At 56.1% G+C, this 22,137-nt stretch overlaps 1 protein-coding gene across 1 annotated transcript in view; it reads left to right on the top strand.

Moving 5' to 3' along the window:
• The window catches only part of USH1C (USH1 protein network component harmonin), a 54,765-nt gene extending 36,158 nt beyond the window's left edge, over nt 1-18,607 (top strand). The window contains 6 exon segments of the mRNA XM_077453713.1: nt 8,504-8,545; nt 8,694-8,747; nt 11,946-12,045; nt 14,560-14,669; nt 15,300-15,355; nt 18,466-18,607. Of these exon segments, the coding sequence (XP_077309839.1) occupies nt 8,504-8,545; nt 8,694-8,747; nt 11,946-12,045; nt 14,560-14,669; nt 15,300-15,355; nt 18,466-18,478 (375 nt within the window). The 3' untranslated portion in view covers nt 18,479-18,607.
• Nucleotides 18,608-22,137: the final 3,530 nt, after the last annotated feature.

The following is a 22,137-nucleotide window of genomic DNA, read 5'->3' as shown; positions in this document are numbered from 1 at the left end:
CTTCCCATAGGGAGCGCTTCCATACATGGACCCTTCCCATAGGGAGCGCCCCATACATGACCCTTCTTTCCTGTACCCTCCCGTAGGGAGCGTCCCCATACATGACCCTTCCCGTACCCTCCCGTAGGGAGCGTCCCCATACATGACCCTTCCCGTACCCTCCCGTAGGGAGCGTCCCCATACATGACCCTTCCCGTACCCTCCCATAGGGAGCGTCCCCATCCATGACCCTTCCCGTACCCTCCCGTAGGGAGCGCCCCCCCCCCCCCCATACATGACCCTTCCCATAGGAGCGCCCCATACATGACCCTTCCCATAGGGAGCGCCCCATACATGACCCTTCCCATAGGGAGCGCCCCATACATGACCCCTTCCTGTAACCTCCCATAGGGAGCGCCCCATACATGACCCTTCCTGTACCCTCCCGTAGGGAGCGCCCCCATATATGACCCCTCCTCGTCCAGCAGTCGTGTTTTGCACCCTCCAGTATTGCAGTCACTGTAGGGAACAGTCGGCCCTCTTTATACGCGTTTCGTCATTTTTGGTTGCAGGGATCCGGAGGACACCCGTCTGCCTCTCCCCCACCCTCCGCACCGGCTGCCAGGAGGTTTGGCGGCGGCCTCCATCTTCACACCACGGATCTGGACGAGGTTCATGTAGAGGAGGTCGCTCGCCCTGTGAAACGCATCGCTCCCCCACCTCCCTCCCCCCGCCCGACACCCGCAGCCAACATCCCGCGCTCCTCCCCATCCCCCAATGTTACCATGCTGAGGAGGAGTGCTCCCCCGGCCCCACCAGGGCCCTCCTGGACAACCCCTCTACAACCAACATGGATGCATCTGCCGTCACCTGTACAGCCGCCTCCCCCTGTGTGCGGCTCCTCCCATTGTCTCCTCCCGCCCACCGCTGCCATTCTCTGATGAGCTGAAGACCTACAGAGGGCGGTCCGCCATGAGATCCTCCAATCCAGAGCCGAGCTATCCACCGAGCCCAAAGGTACCGGCCAATCATAGAGGAGCGCTCGTCGCATGTGGAGTGTCTTGTCTTTATTAAACTGACAACCAATCAGGTGTCCATTTTCCCTGTCCAAGGGGTCAGCAATGGACTTCAGGTCCTGCAGGGGGCGACTGGGAGAACCCCAGAGCTATAGGCATTGTATTTCCCCCCCCCACCCCCCGGGGATAATCGTGTACATGCTGCCCCTCCCCCGGGGATCTCTGATGGGGGGAGGAGGTTCTATCTGGTAATGGGGGTCTCTGGTGATCGGGGGCAGGGGAGGCTCTAATGGGGGGGAGGGGGTCTCAGTCTGATGGGGGCAGGGGGTCTCTGTCTGGTGATGGGGGAAGGGGGTTTCTGTCTGATGGGGGAGGGGGGTCTCTGTCTGATGGTGTGAGGGGGGTCTCTGATGGGGGAGGGGGTCTCTGTCTGATGGTGTGAGGGGGGTCTCTGATGGGGGAGGGGGTCTCTGATGGTGTGAGGGGGGTCTCTGATGGGGGAGGGGGTCTCTGATGGTGTGAGGGGGGTCTCTGATGGGGGAGGGGGGTCTCTGATGGTGTGAGGGGGTCTCTGATGGTGTGAGGGGGGTCTCTGATGGGGGAGGGGGTCTCTGATGGGGGAGGGGGTCTCTGATGGTGTGAGGGGGGTCTCTGATGGGGGAGGGGGTCTCTGATGGTGTGAGGGGGGTCTCTGATGGGGGAGGGGGGTCTCTGATGGTGTGAGGGGGGTCTCTGATGGGGGAGGGGGTCTCTGTCTGATGGTGTGAGGGGGGTCTCTGATGGGGGAGGGGGGTCTCTGATGGTGTGAGGGGGGTCTCTGATGGGGGAGGGGGGTCTCTGATGGTGTGAGGGGGGTCTCTGATGGTGTGAGGGGGGTCTCTGATGGGGGAGGGGGGTCTCTGATGGTGTGAGGGGGGTCTCTGATGGGGGAGGGGGTCTCTGTCTGATGGTGTGAGGGGGGTCTCTGATGGGGGAGGGGGTCTCTGATGGTGTGAGGGGGGTCTCTGATGGTGTGAGGGGGGTCTCTGATGGGGGAGGGGGTCTCTGATGGGGGAGGGGGGTCTCTGTCTGATGGTGATTGAAGTCTCTCCCCAGGTTGTACGGAATACATCGAATGTCAGTAAAATCTCCTCCACATCAAGCAACCCGCTGGTATGTGTGTGTGGGGGGCGGGGCTATGTTGGGGGTGATGATATTTGGGTTTTGCATTGTTGGTGTGCTTTTTTTGGGTGGGGTTTTTGGGGTGCTCGCTGTGTGTGGGGGGGGGGGGTTAACGGCGCTCGCTTTGTGTGTGGGGGACAGGTGACGGCACTCGCTGTGTATGGGGGGGCGACGGCGCTCGCAGTGTGTGGGGGGGGGGGTGACGGCGCTCGCTGTGTGTGGGGGGGGTGAGGGGCACTCGCTGTGTATGGGGGGGCGACGGCGCTCGCAGTGTGTGGGGGGGGTGACTGCGCTCGCTGTGTGTGGGGGGGGGTGACTGCGCTCGCTGTGTGTGGGGGGGGGTGACTGCGCTCGCTGTGTGTGGGGGGGGGCTGACTGCGCTCGCTGTGTGTAGGGGGCTGACTGCGCTCGCTGTGTGTGGGGGGGGACGGCGCTTGCTGTGTGTGGGGGGGGGGACGGCGCTCGCTGTGTGTGGGGGGGTGACGGCGCTCGCTGTGTGGGGGTGACGGCGCTCGCTGTGTGTGGGGGGGTGACGGCGCTCGCTGTGTGTGGGGGGGTGACGGCGCTCGCTGTGTGTGGGGGGGGTGACGGCGCTCGCTGTGTGTGGGGGGGGTGACGGCGCTCGCTGTGTGGGGGTGACGGCGCTCGCTGTGTGTGGGGGGGTGACGGCGCTCGCTGTGTGGGGGTGACGGCGCTTGCTGTGTGTGGGGGGGATGACGGCGCTCGCTGTGTGTGGGGGGGGTGACGGCGCTCTCTGCGTGTGGGGGGGGGGGGTGACGGCGCTCGCTGTGTGTGGGGGGGATGACGGCGCTCGCTGTGTGTGGGGGGGGTGACGGCGCTCTCTGCGTGTGGGGGGGGGGGGTGACGGCGCTCGCTGTGTGTGGGGGGGGTTTACGGCGCACGTTTGATATACAATAACCTTTTTCCTCTCCGCTGACCTCCATGTTGGGAAATGCAGCAGATGGCGCCCAGCCCACCGACTCACCGCCGCCCCCCGGTGCCAATCCCATCCAAACCGATCATGCTGCCTCCCGACACCAACTTCCTGCTGAGAGCGCCACCAAAGGCCGACCCCCTGGTGAGTGATGTCATTGTCCAGGAGGGGCGCTGACCTGCCAGTACATGGGAGGGGAAATCCGCGTCATTCTCAGAACGCGGCTCCGCCCACATTTTCTCCCCCACATGGCCGGCACCTTCATTTTTTTGCAATTCCTATTTCTGCAGCCCCCCGAGATGTTGAAGCGGATGGTGGTCTACAATACGCCCTTCCAATCCAGCAAGAGACAAGTAACTACCTCTGCTTGGTGTGACCCCCCCCCCCCATCTACGTGTGACCCCCACCTTCCTGGGACCCCTCTCTTCACCCCACCTTCCTGGGACCCCTCCTTCATCCCGCCTTCCTGGGACCCCTCTTCATCCCGCCTTCCTGGGACCCCTCTCTTCACCCCACCTTCCTGGGACCCCTCTTCATCCCGCCTTCCTGGGACCCCTCTTCATCCCGCCTTCCTGGGACCCCCTCTCTTCACCCCGCCTTCCTGGGACCCCCTCTCTTCATCCCGCCTTCCTGGGACCCCTCTCTTCACCCCGCCTTCCTGGGACCCCCTCTCTTCATCCCACCTTCCTGGGACCCCTCTTCATCCCGCCTTCCCTGGGACCCCTCTTCATCCCGCCTTCCTGGGCACGCTTCTGGGCCCTCTCTTCACCCCGCCTTCCTGGGACCCCCTCTCTTCACCCCACCTTCCTGGGACCCCTCCTTCATCCCGCCTTCCTGGGACCCCTCTTCATCCCGCCTTCCTGGGACCCCCTCTCTTCACCCCGCCTTCCTGGGACCCCCTCTCTTCACCCCGCCTTCCTGGGACCCCCTCTCTTCACCCCGCCTTCCTGGGACCCCTCTTCATCCCGCCTTCCTGGGACCCCCTCTCTTCACCCCGCCTTCCTGGGACCCCTCTCTTCACCCCGCCTTCCTGGGACCCCTCTCTTCACCCCGCCTTCCTGGGGACCCCCTCTCTTCACCCCACCTTCCTGGGACCCCCTCTCTTCACCCCGCCTTCCTGGGACCCCCTCTCTTCACCCCGCCTTCCTGGGACCCCTCTCTCTTCATCCCGCCTTCCTGGACCCCTCTCTCTTCACCCCGCCTTCCTGGGACCCCCTCTCTTCACCCTGCCTTCCTGGGACCCCTCTCTTCGCCCCGCCTTCCTGGAACCCCTCTCTCTTCACCCCGCCTTCCCTGGGACCCCCTCTCTTCACCCTGCCTTCCTGGGGACCCCTCTCTCTTCACCCGCCTTCCTGGAACCCCTCTCTCTTCACCCCGCCTTCCTGGGACCCCTCTCTCTTCACCCCGCCTTCCTGGGACCCCCTCTCTTCACCCCGCCTTCCTGGGACCCCTCTCTTCACCCCCGCCTTCCTGGGACCCCTCTCTTCACCCCGCCTTCCTGGGACCCCCTCTCTTCACCCCACCTTCCTGGGACCCCCTCTCTTCACCCCGCCTTCCTGGGACCCCTCTCTTCACCCCGCCTTCCTGGGACCCCTCTCTCTTCATCCCGCCTTCCTGGGACCCCTCTCTCTTCACCCCGCCTTCCTGGGACCCCCTCTCTTCACCCTGCCTTCCTGGGACCCCCTCTCTTCGCCCCGCCTTCCTGGAACCCCTCTCTCTTCACCCCGCCTTCCTGGGACCCCTCTCTCTTCACTCCGCCTTCCTGGGACCCCCTCTCTTCACCCTGCCTTCCTGGGGACCCCTCTCTCTTCACCCCGCCTTCCTGGAACCCCTCTCTCTTCACCCCGCCTTCCTGGGACCCCTCTCTCTTCACCCCGCCTTCCTGGGACCCCCTCTCTTCACCCCACCCTCCTGGGACCCCCCCCCCCCCCACTGTGATGGAACCGCTTGGCTCCCAGATTAGGTTCTTCCACCAAACAGTGCCTCCTGCCCAGGAAACCGTTCCAGCAGAACGAGAGCCAATACCAGCCCTCTGCTCCATATATTGTACACAGACAAGGTGTGTCCGCAGATAATAAAACCAAAAGATCCCATAAGGGTTAGATGAGGAGGAGCCGACACCAGGCCAATCCCATCATAGATACCTCCAAGAGTCAGCCAACGGACAGAAACAATAGGTCACTCAATTAACGGTGGGAGACATCTGCTTAACAATAAACACTCAAGCCGAGCATCGGTATTCAGGAAGACCCGGAGCTGTCCAAATCCCATCACCCGCCTTCTATTCACATCCATCTTCTCACAGAGTGTCGGGTTGGCAGAGACCATCACGGAAAATAATGTCCTCTTCATTATATAACAGAACCTCCTTCCTAAATGCTTGGAGCCCCCTCAAATGCCGGGGCCCTTAGGCCGGTGTCTGTACCTCTCCTGCTATCCGGACCTTGGATCCGGGTGGAGGTTTAGATGTCCCAGAATGCAGGACGCATCCCACTGCTCGCCACCAATGTGATGGAACCGATAGGCACCCCGATTAGGTGCTTCTGCCAAACCGTGCCTCCTGCCCTCCAAACCATTCCAGCAGATGGTGAGCCAATACCAGCCCTTCCCCCAATCACCGACGGGATGTGAGGGCAAATCCAAAGGAATGCCAGTTTATTGAACAGAAATACAGGTTTTTATACACTTCAGAAATAGGTCAGTCAGTCACCACATGGACAATAGAACCAAATTATTCCTGAAAATATCACACAATAGTCGGATAAGGAAGTAGAGCTGCCTCATGGCCAATCCCGTCACAGATACTTCCAAGGGTTAACCTAGGTAGTCAACCGAAAGAAACAATAGGTGACTAAATTAACAAAGGGAGAGATCTACTTACCAATATCATCAACATTTAACCAGCTTTGTTTTCATACATCGGCTTCCTGAGCGCCAGGTTGGCAGAGACCACCACGGCTTCCTAGATTGTGAAATGTAATAATGTCCTCTTCATTACATAACACAACATCTTCCTAAATGCTTGGAGCTCCCTCAAATGCCGGGGCCCATAGTAGACAAGAAGTCCGCATCCAGTCCCCGCCAGAAGCCCCTGTCCTGGGCGACTCCCCATCAAATATGAACAAAGTCCCAGACCCCCACCTAGTCTGGACAGGCATTACCCGGGCAGAGTGAACCCACATAGGTGGGCAACTTGATTTCCATTCTTGACCCCAGGAAAGGGCTTTCACCCTACCTTCCTGTGACCTCTTCCTCCTCACCCTACCTTCCTGTGACCTCCTCCTCCTCACCCTACCTTCCTGTGACCTCCTCACCCTACCTTCCTGTGACCTCCTCCTCCTCACCCTACCTTCCTGTGACCTCCTCACCCTACCTTCCTGTGACCTCCTCCTCCTCACCCTACCTTCCTGTGACCTCTTCCTCCTCACCCTACCTTCCTGTGACCTCCTCCTCCTCACCCTACCTTCCTGTGACCTCCTCACCCTACCTTCCTGTGACCTCCTCCTCCTCACCCTACCTTCCTGTGACCTCCTCCTCCTCACCCTACCTTCCTGTGACCTCCTCACCCTACCTTCCTGTGACCACCTCCTCCTCACCCTACCTTCCTGTGACGACCTCCTCCTCCTCACCCTACCTTCCTGTGACGACCACCTCCTCCTCACCCTACCGTCCTGTGACGACCACCTCCTCCTCACCCTACCTTCCTGTGACCTCCTCCTCCTCACCCTACCTTCCTGTGACCTCCTCCTCCTCACCCTACCTTCCTGTGACCTCCTCCTCCTCACCCTACCTTCCTGTGACCTCCTCACCCTACCTTCCTGTGACCTCCTCACCCTACCTTCCTGTGACCTCCTCCTCCTCACCCTACCTTCCTGTGACCTCCTCCTCCTCACCCTACCTTCCTGTGACCTCCTCACCCTACCTTCCTGTGACCTCTTCCTCCTCACCCTACCTTCCTGTGACCTCCTCCTCCTCACCCTACCTTCCTGTGACCTCCTCACCCTACCTTCCTGTGACCTCTTCCTCCTCACCCTACCTTCCTGTGACCTCCTCCTCCTCACCCTACCTTCCTGTGACCTCCTCCTCACCCTACCTTCCTGTGACCTCCTCACCCTACCTTCCTGTGACCTCCTCACCCTACCTTCCTGTGACCTCCTCCTCACCCTACCTTCCTGTGACGACCTCCTCCTTACCCTACCTTCCTGTGACGACCTCCTCCTCCTCACCCTACCTTCCTGTGACGACCTCCTCCTCCTCACCCTACCTTCCTGTGACGACCTCCTCCTCCTCACCCTACCTTCCTGTGATGACCTCCTCCTCCTCACCCTACCGTCCTGTGACGACCTCCTCCTCCTCACCCTACCTTCCTGTGACGACCTCCTCACCCTACCTTCCTGTGACGACCTCCTCCTCCTCACCCTACCTTCCTGTGACGACCTCCTCCTCCTCACCCTACCTTCCTGTGATGACCTCCTCCTCCTCACCCTACCTTCCTGTGATGACCTCCTCCTCACCCTACCTTCCTGTGACGACCTCCTCCTCCTCACCCTACCTTCCTGTGACGACCTCCTCCTCTTCACCCTACCTTCCTGTGACGACCTCCTCCTCCTCAACCTACCTTCCTGTGACGACCTCCTCCTCCTCAACCTACCTTTCTGTGACGACCTCCTCCTCCTCACCCTACCTTCCTGTGACGACCACCTCCTCCTCACCCTACCTTCCTGTGACCTCCTCCTCACCCTACCTTCCTGTGACCTCCTCCTCACCCTACCTTCCTGTGACCTCCTCCTCCTCACCCTACCTTCCTGTGACCTCCTCCTCCTCACCCTACCTTCCTGTGATGACCTCATCCTCCTCGCCCTACCTTCCTGTGACTTCCTCCTCGGGGGGTAATAGGGGTCAGGTGATGATACTAAAGAGATGATGGATTACAAAAAAGACAATAATAGATTTATTGATCCACTTCCATAATATCTTTAGGTGTATATATGATTTATACCCTGCTCCTCTGTGTGATGTCACACGGGGGGTGTGTAATGTGTAACGGGGGGATGTGTAATGGGATGTGTGATGTCACACAGGGGTTTGTAATGTGTGACAGGGGGATGTGTAACGGGATGTGTGATGTCACACAGGGGGTGTGTAATGTGTAACGGGGGTGTGTGTACTGTCACACGGGGGGTGTGTCTGATGTCATGCGGTCCATGTGATTATACGACTTCCCTTGCTGGGACGTGGCGCTCCTCTTTGTGTCCATGCTGTCACTCTGCTCCGCAGTGTCTCCTCCGGCACCGGCAGTGATCTCTATCAGATCAGACATTGGCTGGGACCAGACATGTGACCTTTTCTCCTCTTCATATTTATTATCTGTGAATTGTTTCCGTGTAATTCTCTCACTTTCTCTCCATTTGAGGGCTTCCAGAAGTATGTGGAGGATTTTGACCCGTACTCCATGGTGAGTCCCAGCTAAGCAGATTCCGTGTCACCTCCCGGGGTGCTGTGTCCGAAATTCTGTGTGTCTGACCCCTCCCCCTCCCCCATACACAGGATGTGATTGGTGCCAGGATATTTGGGGTGATTATTTCTTGTTGTTCTTCTCTCAGTTTGCAGCGGAGCAGATTGCTGGGAAGGACGTCCGACAACTCCGCATAAAAAAGGTAAAATGTCCGTCTGTCAGTACAATGACCCATTATTATTATTATTATGGGGGATAAAACAACGCTCACACACTGAGGACCCTGCCTATAGAGGTCACATGACTCCGTCCCAGCAGGCCATAGGTTAACAATGGGTGCTCTCCCCTCCCCCACACCCCTGTGATGGAACCGCTCCCCCCCCCCCCCCCCCCCCGATTAGGTGCTCCGGCCCTCAAAACCCTTCCAGCAGACCAAGAGCCAATACCAGCCCTTCCCCCCGATCACCGAACACAGACAAGATGTTGGGGTAGAACCAAGGGAATGACTGTTTATTGAACAGAAATCCCGTTTTTTATACACTTCAATAGGTCAGTCACCACATGAGGAATAAAACTAAATATTACCCATAATATATCACACAATGGTGAGATAACGAGGAGCGGAGAGAAGGCCAATCCCGTCATAGAGGATCCTCCAAGAGTTCGCCAACAGACAGAAACAATAGGTGACTGGGAATTCACACCTAGACAATGATCGGATTAATCAGGAATCCCAAACTGTCCGGGAACCGTATTCAAGAAGACCCGGAGCTGTCCAAATCTCATCACCCCGTCTTAAAGCGGGGTTCCACCCTAAAGTTGAACTTCCGCTCATAGGAACCCTCCCCCCCTCTCCGGTGTCACAGTTGGCATCTTTCAGGGGGGAGGGGGGTGCAGATATCGGTCTAAGACAGGTATTTGCACCCACTTCCGGGCATAGACTCCCACGGACCATTCCCATTGCCCGCATGACTCGCGCATGCGCAGTAGGGAACCGGGAAGTGAAGCCGCAACGCTTCACTTCCTGATTCCCTCACCGAGAATTGGCGGCGGCAGCAGCCGAGAGCCGAGCGATCAATCAATCTCGGTTACCGACATCGCTGGACCCCGGGACAGGGGAGTGTCCATTTATTAAAAGTCAGCAGCTGTAATATTTATAGCTGATGGCTTTTAATATTTTTGTTTCCAGTGGAATCCCTCTTTATGGCACAGCATATGCCAGCCGATTAAAAAAGCAGGTCAAAGCTATTGATCCAACCCACCCACCCAGGTTACAGTGCGTTTATCCCATTGCCATCTGGAAAAGATACAGGGCACTGAAAACGCACAATAATCGTTTTTAAAGCATCGTTTTCCCCCTCGGGCCGTATTTTCCATAATCCAATCAGGTACAGCGTCTTAGAAACTTTATGTGGAATTTTTTTTTTTTAAATAACATTTTATATTTTGATATATATGATATGTGGTAGGAGTAGGGACGAGCTCCGGAGTGGTAGGAGTAGGGACGAGCTCCGGCGTGGTAGGAGTAGGGACGAGCTCCGGCGTGTTCGCACCGTCCCCGTGTAGAGCCCGCCAGGAAGTCGGCGCTGCGCTAATCACAGGCAGTGAGACGTTTCCCATCTCTGTAGCCGCACATCGGGGAACGTCTCACCGCCTGTGATTAGCACAGCGCCGACTTCCTGGCGGGCTCTACACGGGGACGGTGCGAACACGCCGGAGCTAATCCTTACTCCTACCGCGCCGGAGCTCGTCCCTACTCCTACCACTCCGGAGCTCGTCCCTACTCCTACCTCGCCGGAGCTCGTCCCTACTCCTACCGCGCCGGAGCTCGTCCCTACTCCTACCACTCCGGAGCTCGTCCCTACTCCTACCACTCCGGAGCTCGTCCCTACTCCTACCACTCCGGAGCTCGTCCCTACTCCTACCACTCCGGAGCTCGTCCCTACTCCTACCTCGCCGGAGCTCGTCCCTACTCCTACCGCGCCGGAGCTCGTCCCTACTCCTACCACTCCGGAGCTCGTCCCTACTCCTACCGCGCCGGAGCTCGTCCCTACTCCTACCACGCCGGAGCTCGTCCCTACTCCTACCACGCCGGAGCTCGTCCCTACTCCTACCACGCCGGAGCTCGTCCCTACTCCTACCACGCCGGAGCTCGTCCCTACTCCTACCACGCCGGAACTCGTCCCCTACTCCTACCACTCCGGAGCTCGTCCCTACTCCTACCACTCCGGAGCTCGTCCCTACTCCTACCGCGCCGGAGCTCGTCCCTACTCCTACCACGCCGGAACTCGTCCCTACTCCTACCGCGCCGGAGCTCGTCCCTACTCCTACCACGCCGGAGCTCGTCCCGTGCTCGGAGTATGGAGGTCTGGTGTTGTTGAGAAGTGTTTTATTACTGCTTTAAAGATATCCAGAAACATGTTGTTTACAATGACAATAAAGTATATCTATCTATTCACATCGATCTTCTCACCCAGCGTCAGGTTGGCAGAAATCATCACGGCTTCCTAGATTGTGAAATGTAATAATGTCCTCTTCATTATATAACAGAACCCCTTCCTAAATGCTTGGAGCTCCCTCAAATGCCAGGGCCCATAGTCATGTATCCGGGGCCCCTAGTCGTGTATCCGGGTCCTCCAGGGCCCCTAGTCGTGTATCCGGGTCCTCCAGGGGCCCATAGTCATGTATCCGGGTCCTCCAGGGGCCCTAGTCGTGTATCCGGGTCCTCCAGGGGCCCCTAGTCGTGTATCCGGGTCCTCCGGGGCCCCTAGTCGTGTATGCGGGTCCTCCAGGGGCCCCTAGTCATGTATGCGGGTCCTCCGGGGCCCCTAGTCGTGTATGCGGGTCCTCCGGGGCCCATAGTCGTGTATGCGGGTCCTCCGGGGCCCATAGTCGTGTATGCGGGTCCTCCGGGGCCCATAGTCGTGTATGCGGGTCCTCCGGGGCCCATAGTCTTAGTCGCCCTTGCACCGCTCAAATTTCCTACCCCCTCGCCCCGCTATCCTTTCCCTCGCTCTCCTTTCCCTCGCCCCTCGCTCTCCTTTCCCTCGCCCCTCGCTCTCCTTGCCCTCGCCCCTCGGCCTCTTTTTTTTTTCCCTCGGCCTCTTTTTTTTTTCCCTCGCCCTCTTTTTTCCCCTCACCCTCCTTTTTTTCCCCCCTCGCCCTCTTTTTTCCCTCGCTCTCTTTTTTCCCCCGCCCTCGCTCTGCTTTTCCTTTCCCTCTCCCCAGTATCCCCCCCCACAGAAGTTTCTCAGTGTAGGTGAAGAGATCTTTCCCCCCTCTGTATTCCCCATTTGTGGGTGGCGGGGTTCTTCTGGCGGGTCGCAGTGTAATGGCAGAACATGATGTGATGGAATGGGGGGAGTGATGGTCATTGTCTTGTACTTGTTGTTTGGTGCAGGACGGGGCTCTGGATCTGGCTGTAGAGGGCGGTATTGAGTCTCCGATCGGGAAGATTGTTGTCTCCGCCATATACGATGGAGGGGCCGCCGACAAACACGGTCAGTGCAATCGTCTTCCCACCAACCAAGAGGAGGAATCCTCATTATCCTTTCCTCTTCTATGAACCTCTCCGGGGAAATTCAACCTAATCTACTCTGATATACCACCAGTATCTACCTGGGGTCACACGGAGGTCAGATTACAGGTATCCGGACTGGGGGGGTCACACGGAGGTCAGATTACAGGTATCCAGACCGGGGGGGGTCACACGAAGGTCAGATTACAGGTATCCAGACCGGGGGGGGGGGATTACACGGAGGTAAGATTACAGCTATCCAGACCGGGGGGGGGGTCACACGGAGGTCAGATTACAGGTATCCGGACTGGGGGGGGTCACACGAAGGTCAGATTACAGGTATCCGGACTTGGGGGGTCACATGGAGGTCAGATTACAGGTATCCGGACTTGGGGGGTCACATGGAGGTCAGATTACAGGTATCCAGACCGGGCGGGGTCACACGAAGTTCAGATTACAGGTATCCAGACCGGGGGAGGGTTACACGGAGGTCAGATTACAGGTATCCAGACCGGGGGGGGTCACACGGAGGTCAGATTACAGGTATCTGGACTGGGGGGGTCACACGAAGGTCAGATTACAGGTATCCGGACTTGGGGGGTCACATGGAGGTCAGATTACAGGTATCCGGACTTGGGGGGTCACATGGAGGTCAGATTACAGGTATCCGGACTGGGGGGGTCAGATTACAGGTATCTGGACTGGGGTCACACGGAGGTCAGATTACAGGTATCCAGACCGGGTGGGGTCACACGAAGTTCAGATTACAGGTATCCAGACCGGGGGGGGGGGGTCACACGAAGGTCAGATTACAGGTATCCGGACTTGGGGGGTCACATGGAGGTCAGATTACAGGTATCCGGACTTGGGGGGTCACATGGAGGTCAGATTACAGGTATCCAGATGGGGGGGTCACATGGAGGTCAGATTACAGGTATCCGGACTTGGGGGGTCACATGGAGGTCAGATTACAGGTATCCAGACTTGGGGGGTCACATGGACGTCAGATTACAGGTATCCGGACTTGGGGGGGTCACATGGACGTCAGATTACAGGTGTCCGGACTGGGGGGGTCAGATTACAGGTGTCCGGACTGGGGGGGGTCAGATTACAGGTGTCCGGACTGGGGGGGGCAGATTACAGGTGTCCGGACTGGGGGGGTCAGATTACAGGTATTCGGACTTGGGGGGGTCACATGGACGTCAGATTACAGGTGTCCGGACTGGGGGGGTCAGATTACAGGTGTCCGGACTGGGGGGGTCAGATTACAGGTGTCCGGACTGGGGGGGGTTAGATTACAGGTGTTCGGACTGGGGGGGGTTAGATTACAGGTATCTGGACTGGGGTCACACGGAGGTCAGATCACAGGTGTTCGGACTGGGGGGGGTCCGATTACAGGTGTCCGGACTGGGGGGGTTAGATTACAGGTGTTCGGACTGGGGGGGTCACATGGACGTCAGATTACAGGTATCCGGACTGGGGGGGTCAGATTACAGGTATTCGGACTTGGGGGGGTCACATGGACGTCAGATTACAGGTGTCCGGACTGGGGGGGTCAGATTACAGGTGTCCGGACTGGGGGGGGTCAGATTACAGGTGTCCGGACTGGGGGGGGTTAGATTACAGGTGTTCGGACTGGGGGGGGTTAGATTACAGGTATCTGGACTGGGGTCACACGGAGGTCAGATCACAGGTGTCCGGACTGGGGGGGTTAGATTACAGGTGTTCGGACTGGGGGGTCACATGGACGTCAGATTACAGGTATCCGGACTGGGGGGGTCAGATTACAGGTATCTGGACTGGGGTCACACGGAGGTCAGATCACAGGTGTTCGGACGGGGGGGGGTCCGATTACAGGTGTCCGGACTGGGGGGGTTAGATTACAGGTGTTCGGACTGGGGGGGTCACATGGACGTCAGATTACAGGTATCCGGACTGGGGGGGGTCAGATTACAGGTGTCCAGACTGGGGGGCGTTAGATTACAGGTGTTCGGACTGGGGGGCGTTAGATTACAGGTGTTCGGACTGGGGGGCGTTAGATTACAGGTGTCCAGACTGGGGGGCGTTAGATTACAGGTGTCCGGACTGGGGGGCGTTAGATTACAGGTGTTCGGACTGGGGGGGTCACATGGACGTCAGATTACAGGTATCTGGACTGGGGTCACACGGAGGTCAGATCACAGGTGTCCGGACTGGGGGGGTCAGATTACAGGTGTCTGGACTGGGGGGGTCACATGGACGTCAGATTACAGGTATCCAGACTGGGGGGGTCAGATTACAGGTATCTGGACTGGGGTCACACGGAGGTCAGATCACAGGTATCTGGACTGGGGGGTCCACATGGCGTGGAGCCCCCTCCCCCATTCTCTGTGTATATTTGTGAATACATCAAACGTTTGTTCTTCTTCAATAAAATCCAGACACCCCACGCGGGGCGGATTCTAGAAGGGTGATGCCGCTCCTCCTAGATTTGTATTAATAACTGTCTCTCCTCCAGGTGGGATTGTGAGAGGAGACGAGATTCTGGCGGTGAACGGGAAGATTCTGACCGATGTGATGTTGTCGGAGGCGCAGGCCACACTGGCAAAAGCCTGGAACTCGGGAGGGGTAGGTGTCGGGTGGGAACTCGGGAGGGGAAGTTGAGGGGGCGGGAACGCGGGAGGGGTGGGTGAGGGGATGGGAACTTGGGAGCGGGTGGGTGGTGGGGACTCGGGAGGGGTAGGTGGCGGGAACGGGAACTTGGGAGGTGGTGGGAACTCAGGAGGGGTATATGGCGGGGGCAAGAACTTGGGAGGGAGTGGGTGGTGGGGACTCAGGAGGGGTAGGTGGCAGAGGCTGGAACTTGGGAGGGGGTGGGGACTCAGGAGGGGTAGGTGGCAGAGGCGGGAACGGGAACTCGGGAGGGGGTGGGGACTCAGGAGGGGTAGGTGGCGGAGGCAGGAACTCGGGAGGTGGTGGGGACTCAGGAGGGGTAGGTGGCGGAGGCAGGAACTCGGGAGGTGGTGGGGACTCAGGAGGGGTAGATGGCGGGGGCGGGAACTTGGGAGGGAGTGGGTGGTGGGGACTCAGGATGGGTAGGTGGCGGGGGCGGGAACTTGGGAGGTGGTGGGTGGTGGGGACTCAGGATGGGTAGGTGGCGGGGGCGGGAACTTGGGAGGTGGTGGGGACTCAGGAGGGGTGGGTGGCGGTGGGACGTGTTTGATATTCATCCCCCGATAATCTCTCCATCTCGCACAGGATTGGATAGATCTGGTCATCGCCGTGTCTCCACCCAAAGAATACGATGATGAGGTGTAAGTAGCGCCATCTATGGACTTTCCTCGGGGGAGGAGCTATAGCATGGGCAAATGGCCAATAGGAGCTCTCCTCTCCTTCTGGGATGGGGGTAGAAGTACAGCGCTGCCAGCCAATAGGAGCTCTCCTCTACCAGTTGGAACTCCGCTTCATTTCTGAGGGGGAAAGGGGGAGGAGTATAGGACTGGTAACTGGCCAATAGGAGCTCTACTCATTTGCAAGTGTGGGGGCCGTGCTCTCTTTACCAACTTCACCTACCAGCCATCTTCTCGTAATCTAGTCTCAGGGAGGAGGGGGGGGGGGTAATCTGGTCTCGGGGGGGGGGGGGGGGGGGGGTAATCTGGTCCGGTGATTTGGTGTTTCCTCAGATTTGGTGAGCTGTCATATTTTGTAACAGAAGTGACGTTTCCGCTGCCGCCATCTTGCTACACCCCGCACTCCTCCACAGTAAGGATACACTGAGAAGGGAGAAAGCGGCCATCTTGGTACACCCACCGCAGTCTGTCATTTCACACAATAATGACCTGAATTTAGATATTGGTTTCCTTACCCGTTATACTAAAGTTTTACGACCCCCTCTGTGACTTCACCCCCTCCCCCTCCATTCTATATCTCCCTCGGTCTTCTCTCCCTAACTCTGCTGCTATCTTTATTACCATTGATTTGTATGTTTGTTTCTCTCCTTTCCCTTTAGAGATTTTTTTTAGTTTTTTTAACACTCTGCTTAAATATTTGTGAATCGGCAGTGGTTGGACCTTGAAGAAGGGGGCGGGGCGTACCCCGAAAGCTCGTCCTGAAAAATTGTATGTTGGTGCAAATAAAAAAGCACCACGGACAGAAGTCTCTCCTCTCTGACACGTATATGGGTGATTGGGTGATATTCGGGGTGTTTGGAGCCGTCTGATTTTATTATTCTAAATCTCACCATATAAGCTCCTCCTACCGGTAATGATAAGTGTGAAATGCAAAACTCCGGAGGGTGTACCAAGATGTCAGCTTGGTGGCTTCAGACTGTATCCTTACTGCGGGGTGTACCAAGATGGCCGCAATGGACCGTCACTTCTGTTACAAATCTCACAGGTCGCAGAATCTGATGAAACGCCGGATCTCCGTGTTATCGGGGGGGGGGGGGGGGGCGTGCAGTGACTCTGGATGTGCAGAAAATATTTAGTGTCAGCGGGGGAAGTGCTGCAAAATTCGGTGAGCTGTGATTGGACGGGATGAGGTCATATAATCGCCATACATTATGTATGATGCTGTGGATGGTGATTCTGGATGGTGGGTGGTGAGGGGCAGAATTGTAGTAACAGATTGGGGGAGGGGATTGCGGTAATACACTAAGCCCCGCCTCTTGTCTACGTTCAGCTGGCCGGCGGACGGGGAAATGTTTGGGAACAGCGAATCGGTGTACAGACCGGGATTTATAGTGCAGAAGCTGTAACCAATAACACTGCCAGGTGGGAGGAGATAGCATTTCATGTGGGTGTGGCATGGTACAGGCGGGTCATGTGACCAGAGGCGCTGTGTGAAGTGCGGGAAAGTTCTTTGGATGGACGCCGTAGTGAGTGGGGGGGGGGGGGGTGGGAACCCCGGGGAGGGTGTTTAATTGTTCCAATCAGAGCGCTGCAGATTCAGAGGGAGTGACAGACTCCGCCCACAAACTGAAATCACGAAAAAAATAACATTTTTATTACTAGTCGCCGATTTCATCCAACATTTCTTCCCATTGTGACCCTTGCAGGGGCTTCTGGTCCCTCCCACTATTTATGGCTGCAGGCAAGAAGGATTGGGTGGGACCAATAGGTCGCCTGGTATTAGGTGGGGGTCATCGGGTTGCCCAGTAATAAGCGGGGGTGGGGCCACCCAGGAATAGGCGAGGATCTCTGGAATAGGCAGGGGTGGAGCCATTGGGTTGCCCAAGAATAGGTGGGAGTGGGGCCAGCAGGGAGCTCAGGAATAGGCAGGGGTGGAGCCATCGGGTTGCCTAGGAATAGGCAGGGGTGGAGCCATCGGGTTGCCTAGGAATAGGCAGGGGTGGAGCCATCGGGTTGCCCAAGAATAGGTGGGAGTGGGGCCAGCAGGGAGCTCAGGAATAGGCAGGGGTGGAGCCATCGGGTTGCCTAGGAATAGGCAGGGGTGGAGCCATCGGGTTGCCTAGGAATAGGCAGGGGTGGAGCCATCGGGTTGCCCAGGAATAGGTGGGGGTGGGGCCAGCGGAGAGCTCAGAATTAGGCAGGGGTGGAGCCATCGGGTTGCCCATGAATAGGTGGGGGTGGGGCCAGCGGGGAGCTCAGGAATAGGCGGTGGTGGGGCCAGTGGGGATCTCCGGAATAGGATGGGATTGGACCAGTGGTTTATGATTGGGTGTTCGCAGCGGGTCACTTGCGTGGGAATTATTGTCCAATGGCAGTCCACTGGGGGCGGAGCTCCAGAAGTGGCACTTGTGATGTTCACTGTCTGATGGTTGGATGATGGAGACCGCGGAAGAGACGCTGACCCCGCCCACACATTTCTCTACCGGCGGTGTCGCTGGGAGGAATGGACCAATCGGCGCTCCTCCTGTACTTGTCACCACCAGAAGGTTCCAGTTTTGGGTGTTTGTAGAATTTCCTGTCTGTGACTCCGCAGTGGAGATTCCCCGCACTTCCTGTTACCTGTGGAGACGCAGAGGAAGTAAGGAGCACGTGTTGGGTATGAAGTGTTGTAGTACCGGTGATGGGTCACTAGGTGGCGACACTCCCAATGATAGTCTGAGGATTATGGGAAGGGAGACCGTACTTATTATTATTATATAAAAGGCGGAGTTTGTAGCATTGCGACCAATCATATCTGAGCTACAGATGGTCCGATCCCAGCCAACGCCAATCTCCGTCTAGAAAAGATCTACGTCCAGCGCCGTCCAAAGAACTGTGCAACTCTTGCATGATCCTCCTCCTGCTGAGACCTCATTGGCTGGAAGGAGACTGTCAGCATCTATTTTCCTCCAACCAGATTCTTTGACTTTCCCTGACTTCTGTCCATTGTGTGATGTGATGAATGATGTCACTGGCTGACCCTCCTCTCTGATTGGTGGAGTTATGTGATGGTTTTGTCTGTTTCTCCTTCACAGGACGTTATTCTAAGTCGGGAATGTCGGAGACGGGACGAGTCGCGGAGGGCGGAGCCCAGAGGAAGTCTATGAATCGGAGCGACAGAAGCCGAGGATTGGACAGCTCAAGAAATAAATGTTGCAATAAAACTTTCCTGCCAAACCGCGTTGTGATTGTCTCTGGGGGAGGGGCATTCCAGAGGATTGTACACAACCCCTGTGTGACTAGGCTCCGATAGACGCAGCCAGCCCCCGACATGCTGCAGAGGAAGTCCAGAGCAGGGCAGCTGAACCTTTTTACTGGATGTAGTGTGGAGGATGGAGGGAAGCAGCTTCCATCGCAGTCTAGTCACACAGGACTTCATGGAGTCTGGAGGGGGTGGGGACCCCACGCAACAATAAATAATGATATATATATATACACCACCTATAAACTAAAACTCAGGAGAAAAACAAACTGAAACCTTATAGGTGGAGGGAAGTAAAAATAAAATAATCGGGTGACCTAAGTCTACACACCCCTGTACACTATATATATATATATATATATATACACCCCCCTTACACTAACACTTTGGTGAAGCCCCTTGTGGTCGGTGTTTTTGGGGAGGAGTCTATCAGCATGGCACATCTTGACTTGGCAATATTTGCCCAAAAACACTCCAAATCTGTCAGATGGCGAGGTCATCTCCTGTGCACAGCCCTCTTCACATCACCCCACAGATCTTCGATGGGATTCAGGTCTGGGCTTTGGCTGGGAACCTTCTTCTGGGGAAGACATTCCTTTGTAGATTTGGACGGAGGATTTGGGTCGTTGTCATCCTGGAAGATGAAGTTCCTCTTCATGTTCAGCTTTCTAGGAGAAGCCTGAAGGTTTTTGTGGAAATATTGACTGGTATTTGGAACATAATCCCCTCCACCTGGACTAAAGCCCCTGTTCCAGCTGAAGAAAAAAAATGCTCCAAAGCATGATGCTGCCACCACCATGTTTCACAGTAGGTATGATGTTCTTTTGGTGATGTGCAGTATTCTTTTTGGAATTATGGCCAAAAAGTTCAGCCTTGGTTTCCTCAGACCGGAACACATTTCCCCCGCATGCTTTTGGGAGACTTCAGATGTGTTTTTGCAAACCTCAGCTGGGTTTGGAGGCTTTTCATGGTGAGAAGAGTCTTCCGTCTTGTCCCTCTACCCCACAGCCCAGACATATGAAGAACACGGGAGATCGTTGTCACCACACGCCCAGGACTTGTCAGATATTCCTGCAGCTCCTTCAATGTTGCTGGAGGCCTCCCTGACCGGTTTTCTTCTTGGCTTTTCGTCAATTTTGGAGGGACGTCCAGTTCTTGGTGATGTCACAGTGGTGCCAGATTTTCTCTACTTGATGATGACGCTCTTCACCGCGCTCCATGGTATATCTAATGCCTTGGAACCTCCGTCCCCTGACTGATACCTTCTACCAATGAGATCCTCTGATGATTGTCCCGGCACTGGGTGTGACCCCTCGGGGCTGAGGAAGGGGGGCTGAAAAACATCTTCATGAGGGGGGTGGGGGACGTGTGACAGCTGGCTCCAGGGGCTGATGTGTGTCAGTCTGGTACCTGATCCCTTCCCAAAGTTTGCGTCTACCCCAACCTGCTGCAGGAGTAGGACAGGGCAAGCACTTAGTGCATCCTGAGAACTGGTATCACCTCTCTGGGGCAGACTTGCTGCACGGGTGGAGTGGCCATACACAGGGGGTGAGAGGCAGATAAGTCTAGGTGAGGACAGTATAGTATGGCATATCGGAGTGGGCAGTATATCTGTGTATGATGGGCAGTGTAGGACAACCTATTGGTGTATATCAGGGGTGCCCAACCAGTGGCCCGGGGGCCACATGTGGCCCGAGACCTCCTGCTCTGGGATGGCGGGTTGGCAAGTCCAGATTGTGGGTTGGCAACCCTATATCCCAGAGCACCAGGGTTGTGAATAAATCCGCTGGTAAAGCTTCTGTTAAAAAAAAACACCGGTAGAGGAAGTAAGCGGCTGCAGAGCCATATAAGGCGATGCTTCCTGTACAGCGCCAACTACTGTCACAGGTGGAGTGACACCAAATCAGCCGGGGGCAACAGACGGCGATACCTGAATGGAAGACTGTTATTAAAGGTAAGTTTATTACTTAAATGGCAGTGTATATCTGGGCATATCTGTCCTGTGGTGGTTACTGGGCTGCTTTCAAACTGATCTGCAGGTGCAGCGCAGAACACCTGCGGGTTGCCTACACTGACCCATAGACTTCTGTTATTACCTGCACTGACCCCCATAGACTTCTGTTATTACCTGCACTGACCCCCATAGACTTCTGTTATTACCTGCACTGACCCCCATAGACTTCTGTTATTACCTGCACTGACCCATAGACTTCTGTTATTACCTGTACTGAGCCCCATAGACTTCTGTTATTACCTACACTGACCCATAGACTTCTGTTATTACCTGCACTGAGCCCCATAGACTTCTGTTATTACCTACACTGACCCATAGACTTCTGTTATTACCTACACTGACCCATAGACTTCTGTTATTACCTGCACTGAGCCCCATAGACTTCTGTTATTACCTGCACTGAGCCCCATAGACTTCTGTTATTACCTGCACTGACCCATAGACTTCTGTTATTACCTGCACTGACCCATAGACTTCTATTATTACATGCACTGAGCCATAGACTTCTGTTATTACCTGCACTGAGCTATAGACTTCTGTTATTACCCGCACTGACCCATAGACTTCTGTTATTACCTGCACTGACCCATAGACTTCTGTTATTACCTACCCTGACCCATAGACTTCTATTATTACCTGCACTGACCCATAGACTTCTGTTATTACCTGCACTGACCCATAGACTTCTGTTATTACCTGCACTGACCCATAGACTTCTGTTATTACCTACCCTGACCCATAGACTTCTGTTATTACCTGCACTGAGCCATAGACTTCTGTTATTACCCGCACTGAGCCCCATAGACTTCTGTTATTACCCGCACTGACCCATAGACTTCTGTTATTACCTGCACTGAGCCCCATAGACTTCTGTTATTACCCGCACTGAGCCCCATAGACTTCTGTTATTACCCGCACTGACCCATAGACTTCTATTATTACCTGCACTGACCCATAGACTTCTGTTATTACCTGCACTGAGCCCCATAGACTTCTGTTATTACCTGCACTGAGCCCCATAGACTTCTATTATTACCTGCACTGAGCCCCATAGACTTCTGTTATTACCCGCACTGAGCCCCATAGACTTCTGTTATTACCTGCACTGAGCCCCATAGACTTCTGTTATTACCTGCACTGACCCATAGACTTCTGTTATTACCTGCACTGAGCCCCATAGACTTCCATTATTACCTGCACTGAGCCCCATAGACTTCTGTTATTACCTGCACTGACCCATAGACTTCCATTATTACCTACACTGAGCCCCATAGACTTCTGTTATTACCTGCACTGACCCATAGACTTCCATTATTACCTGCACTGAGCCCCATAGACTTCTGTTATTACCTGCACTGACCCATAGACTTCCATTATTACCTGCACTGACCCATAGACTTCCATTATTACCTGCACTGACCTATAGACTTCTGTTATTACCTGTAGGTGTGGAGAGCGTTCAGAAGGTGCACCACACTGACAGAATATAAT

This window comes from Lithobates pipiens, unplaced genomic scaffold (genome assembly GCF_037356315.1).
Source record: "Lithobates pipiens isolate NorthernLeopardFrog02 unplaced genomic scaffold, aLitPip1_a1.2 Scaffold_24, whole genome shotgun sequence".
Classification (NCBI taxonomy): Eukaryota; Metazoa; Chordata; class Amphibia; order Anura; family Ranidae; genus Lithobates; species Lithobates pipiens.
This window is presented reverse-complemented; position numbering and strand designations above follow the sequence as displayed.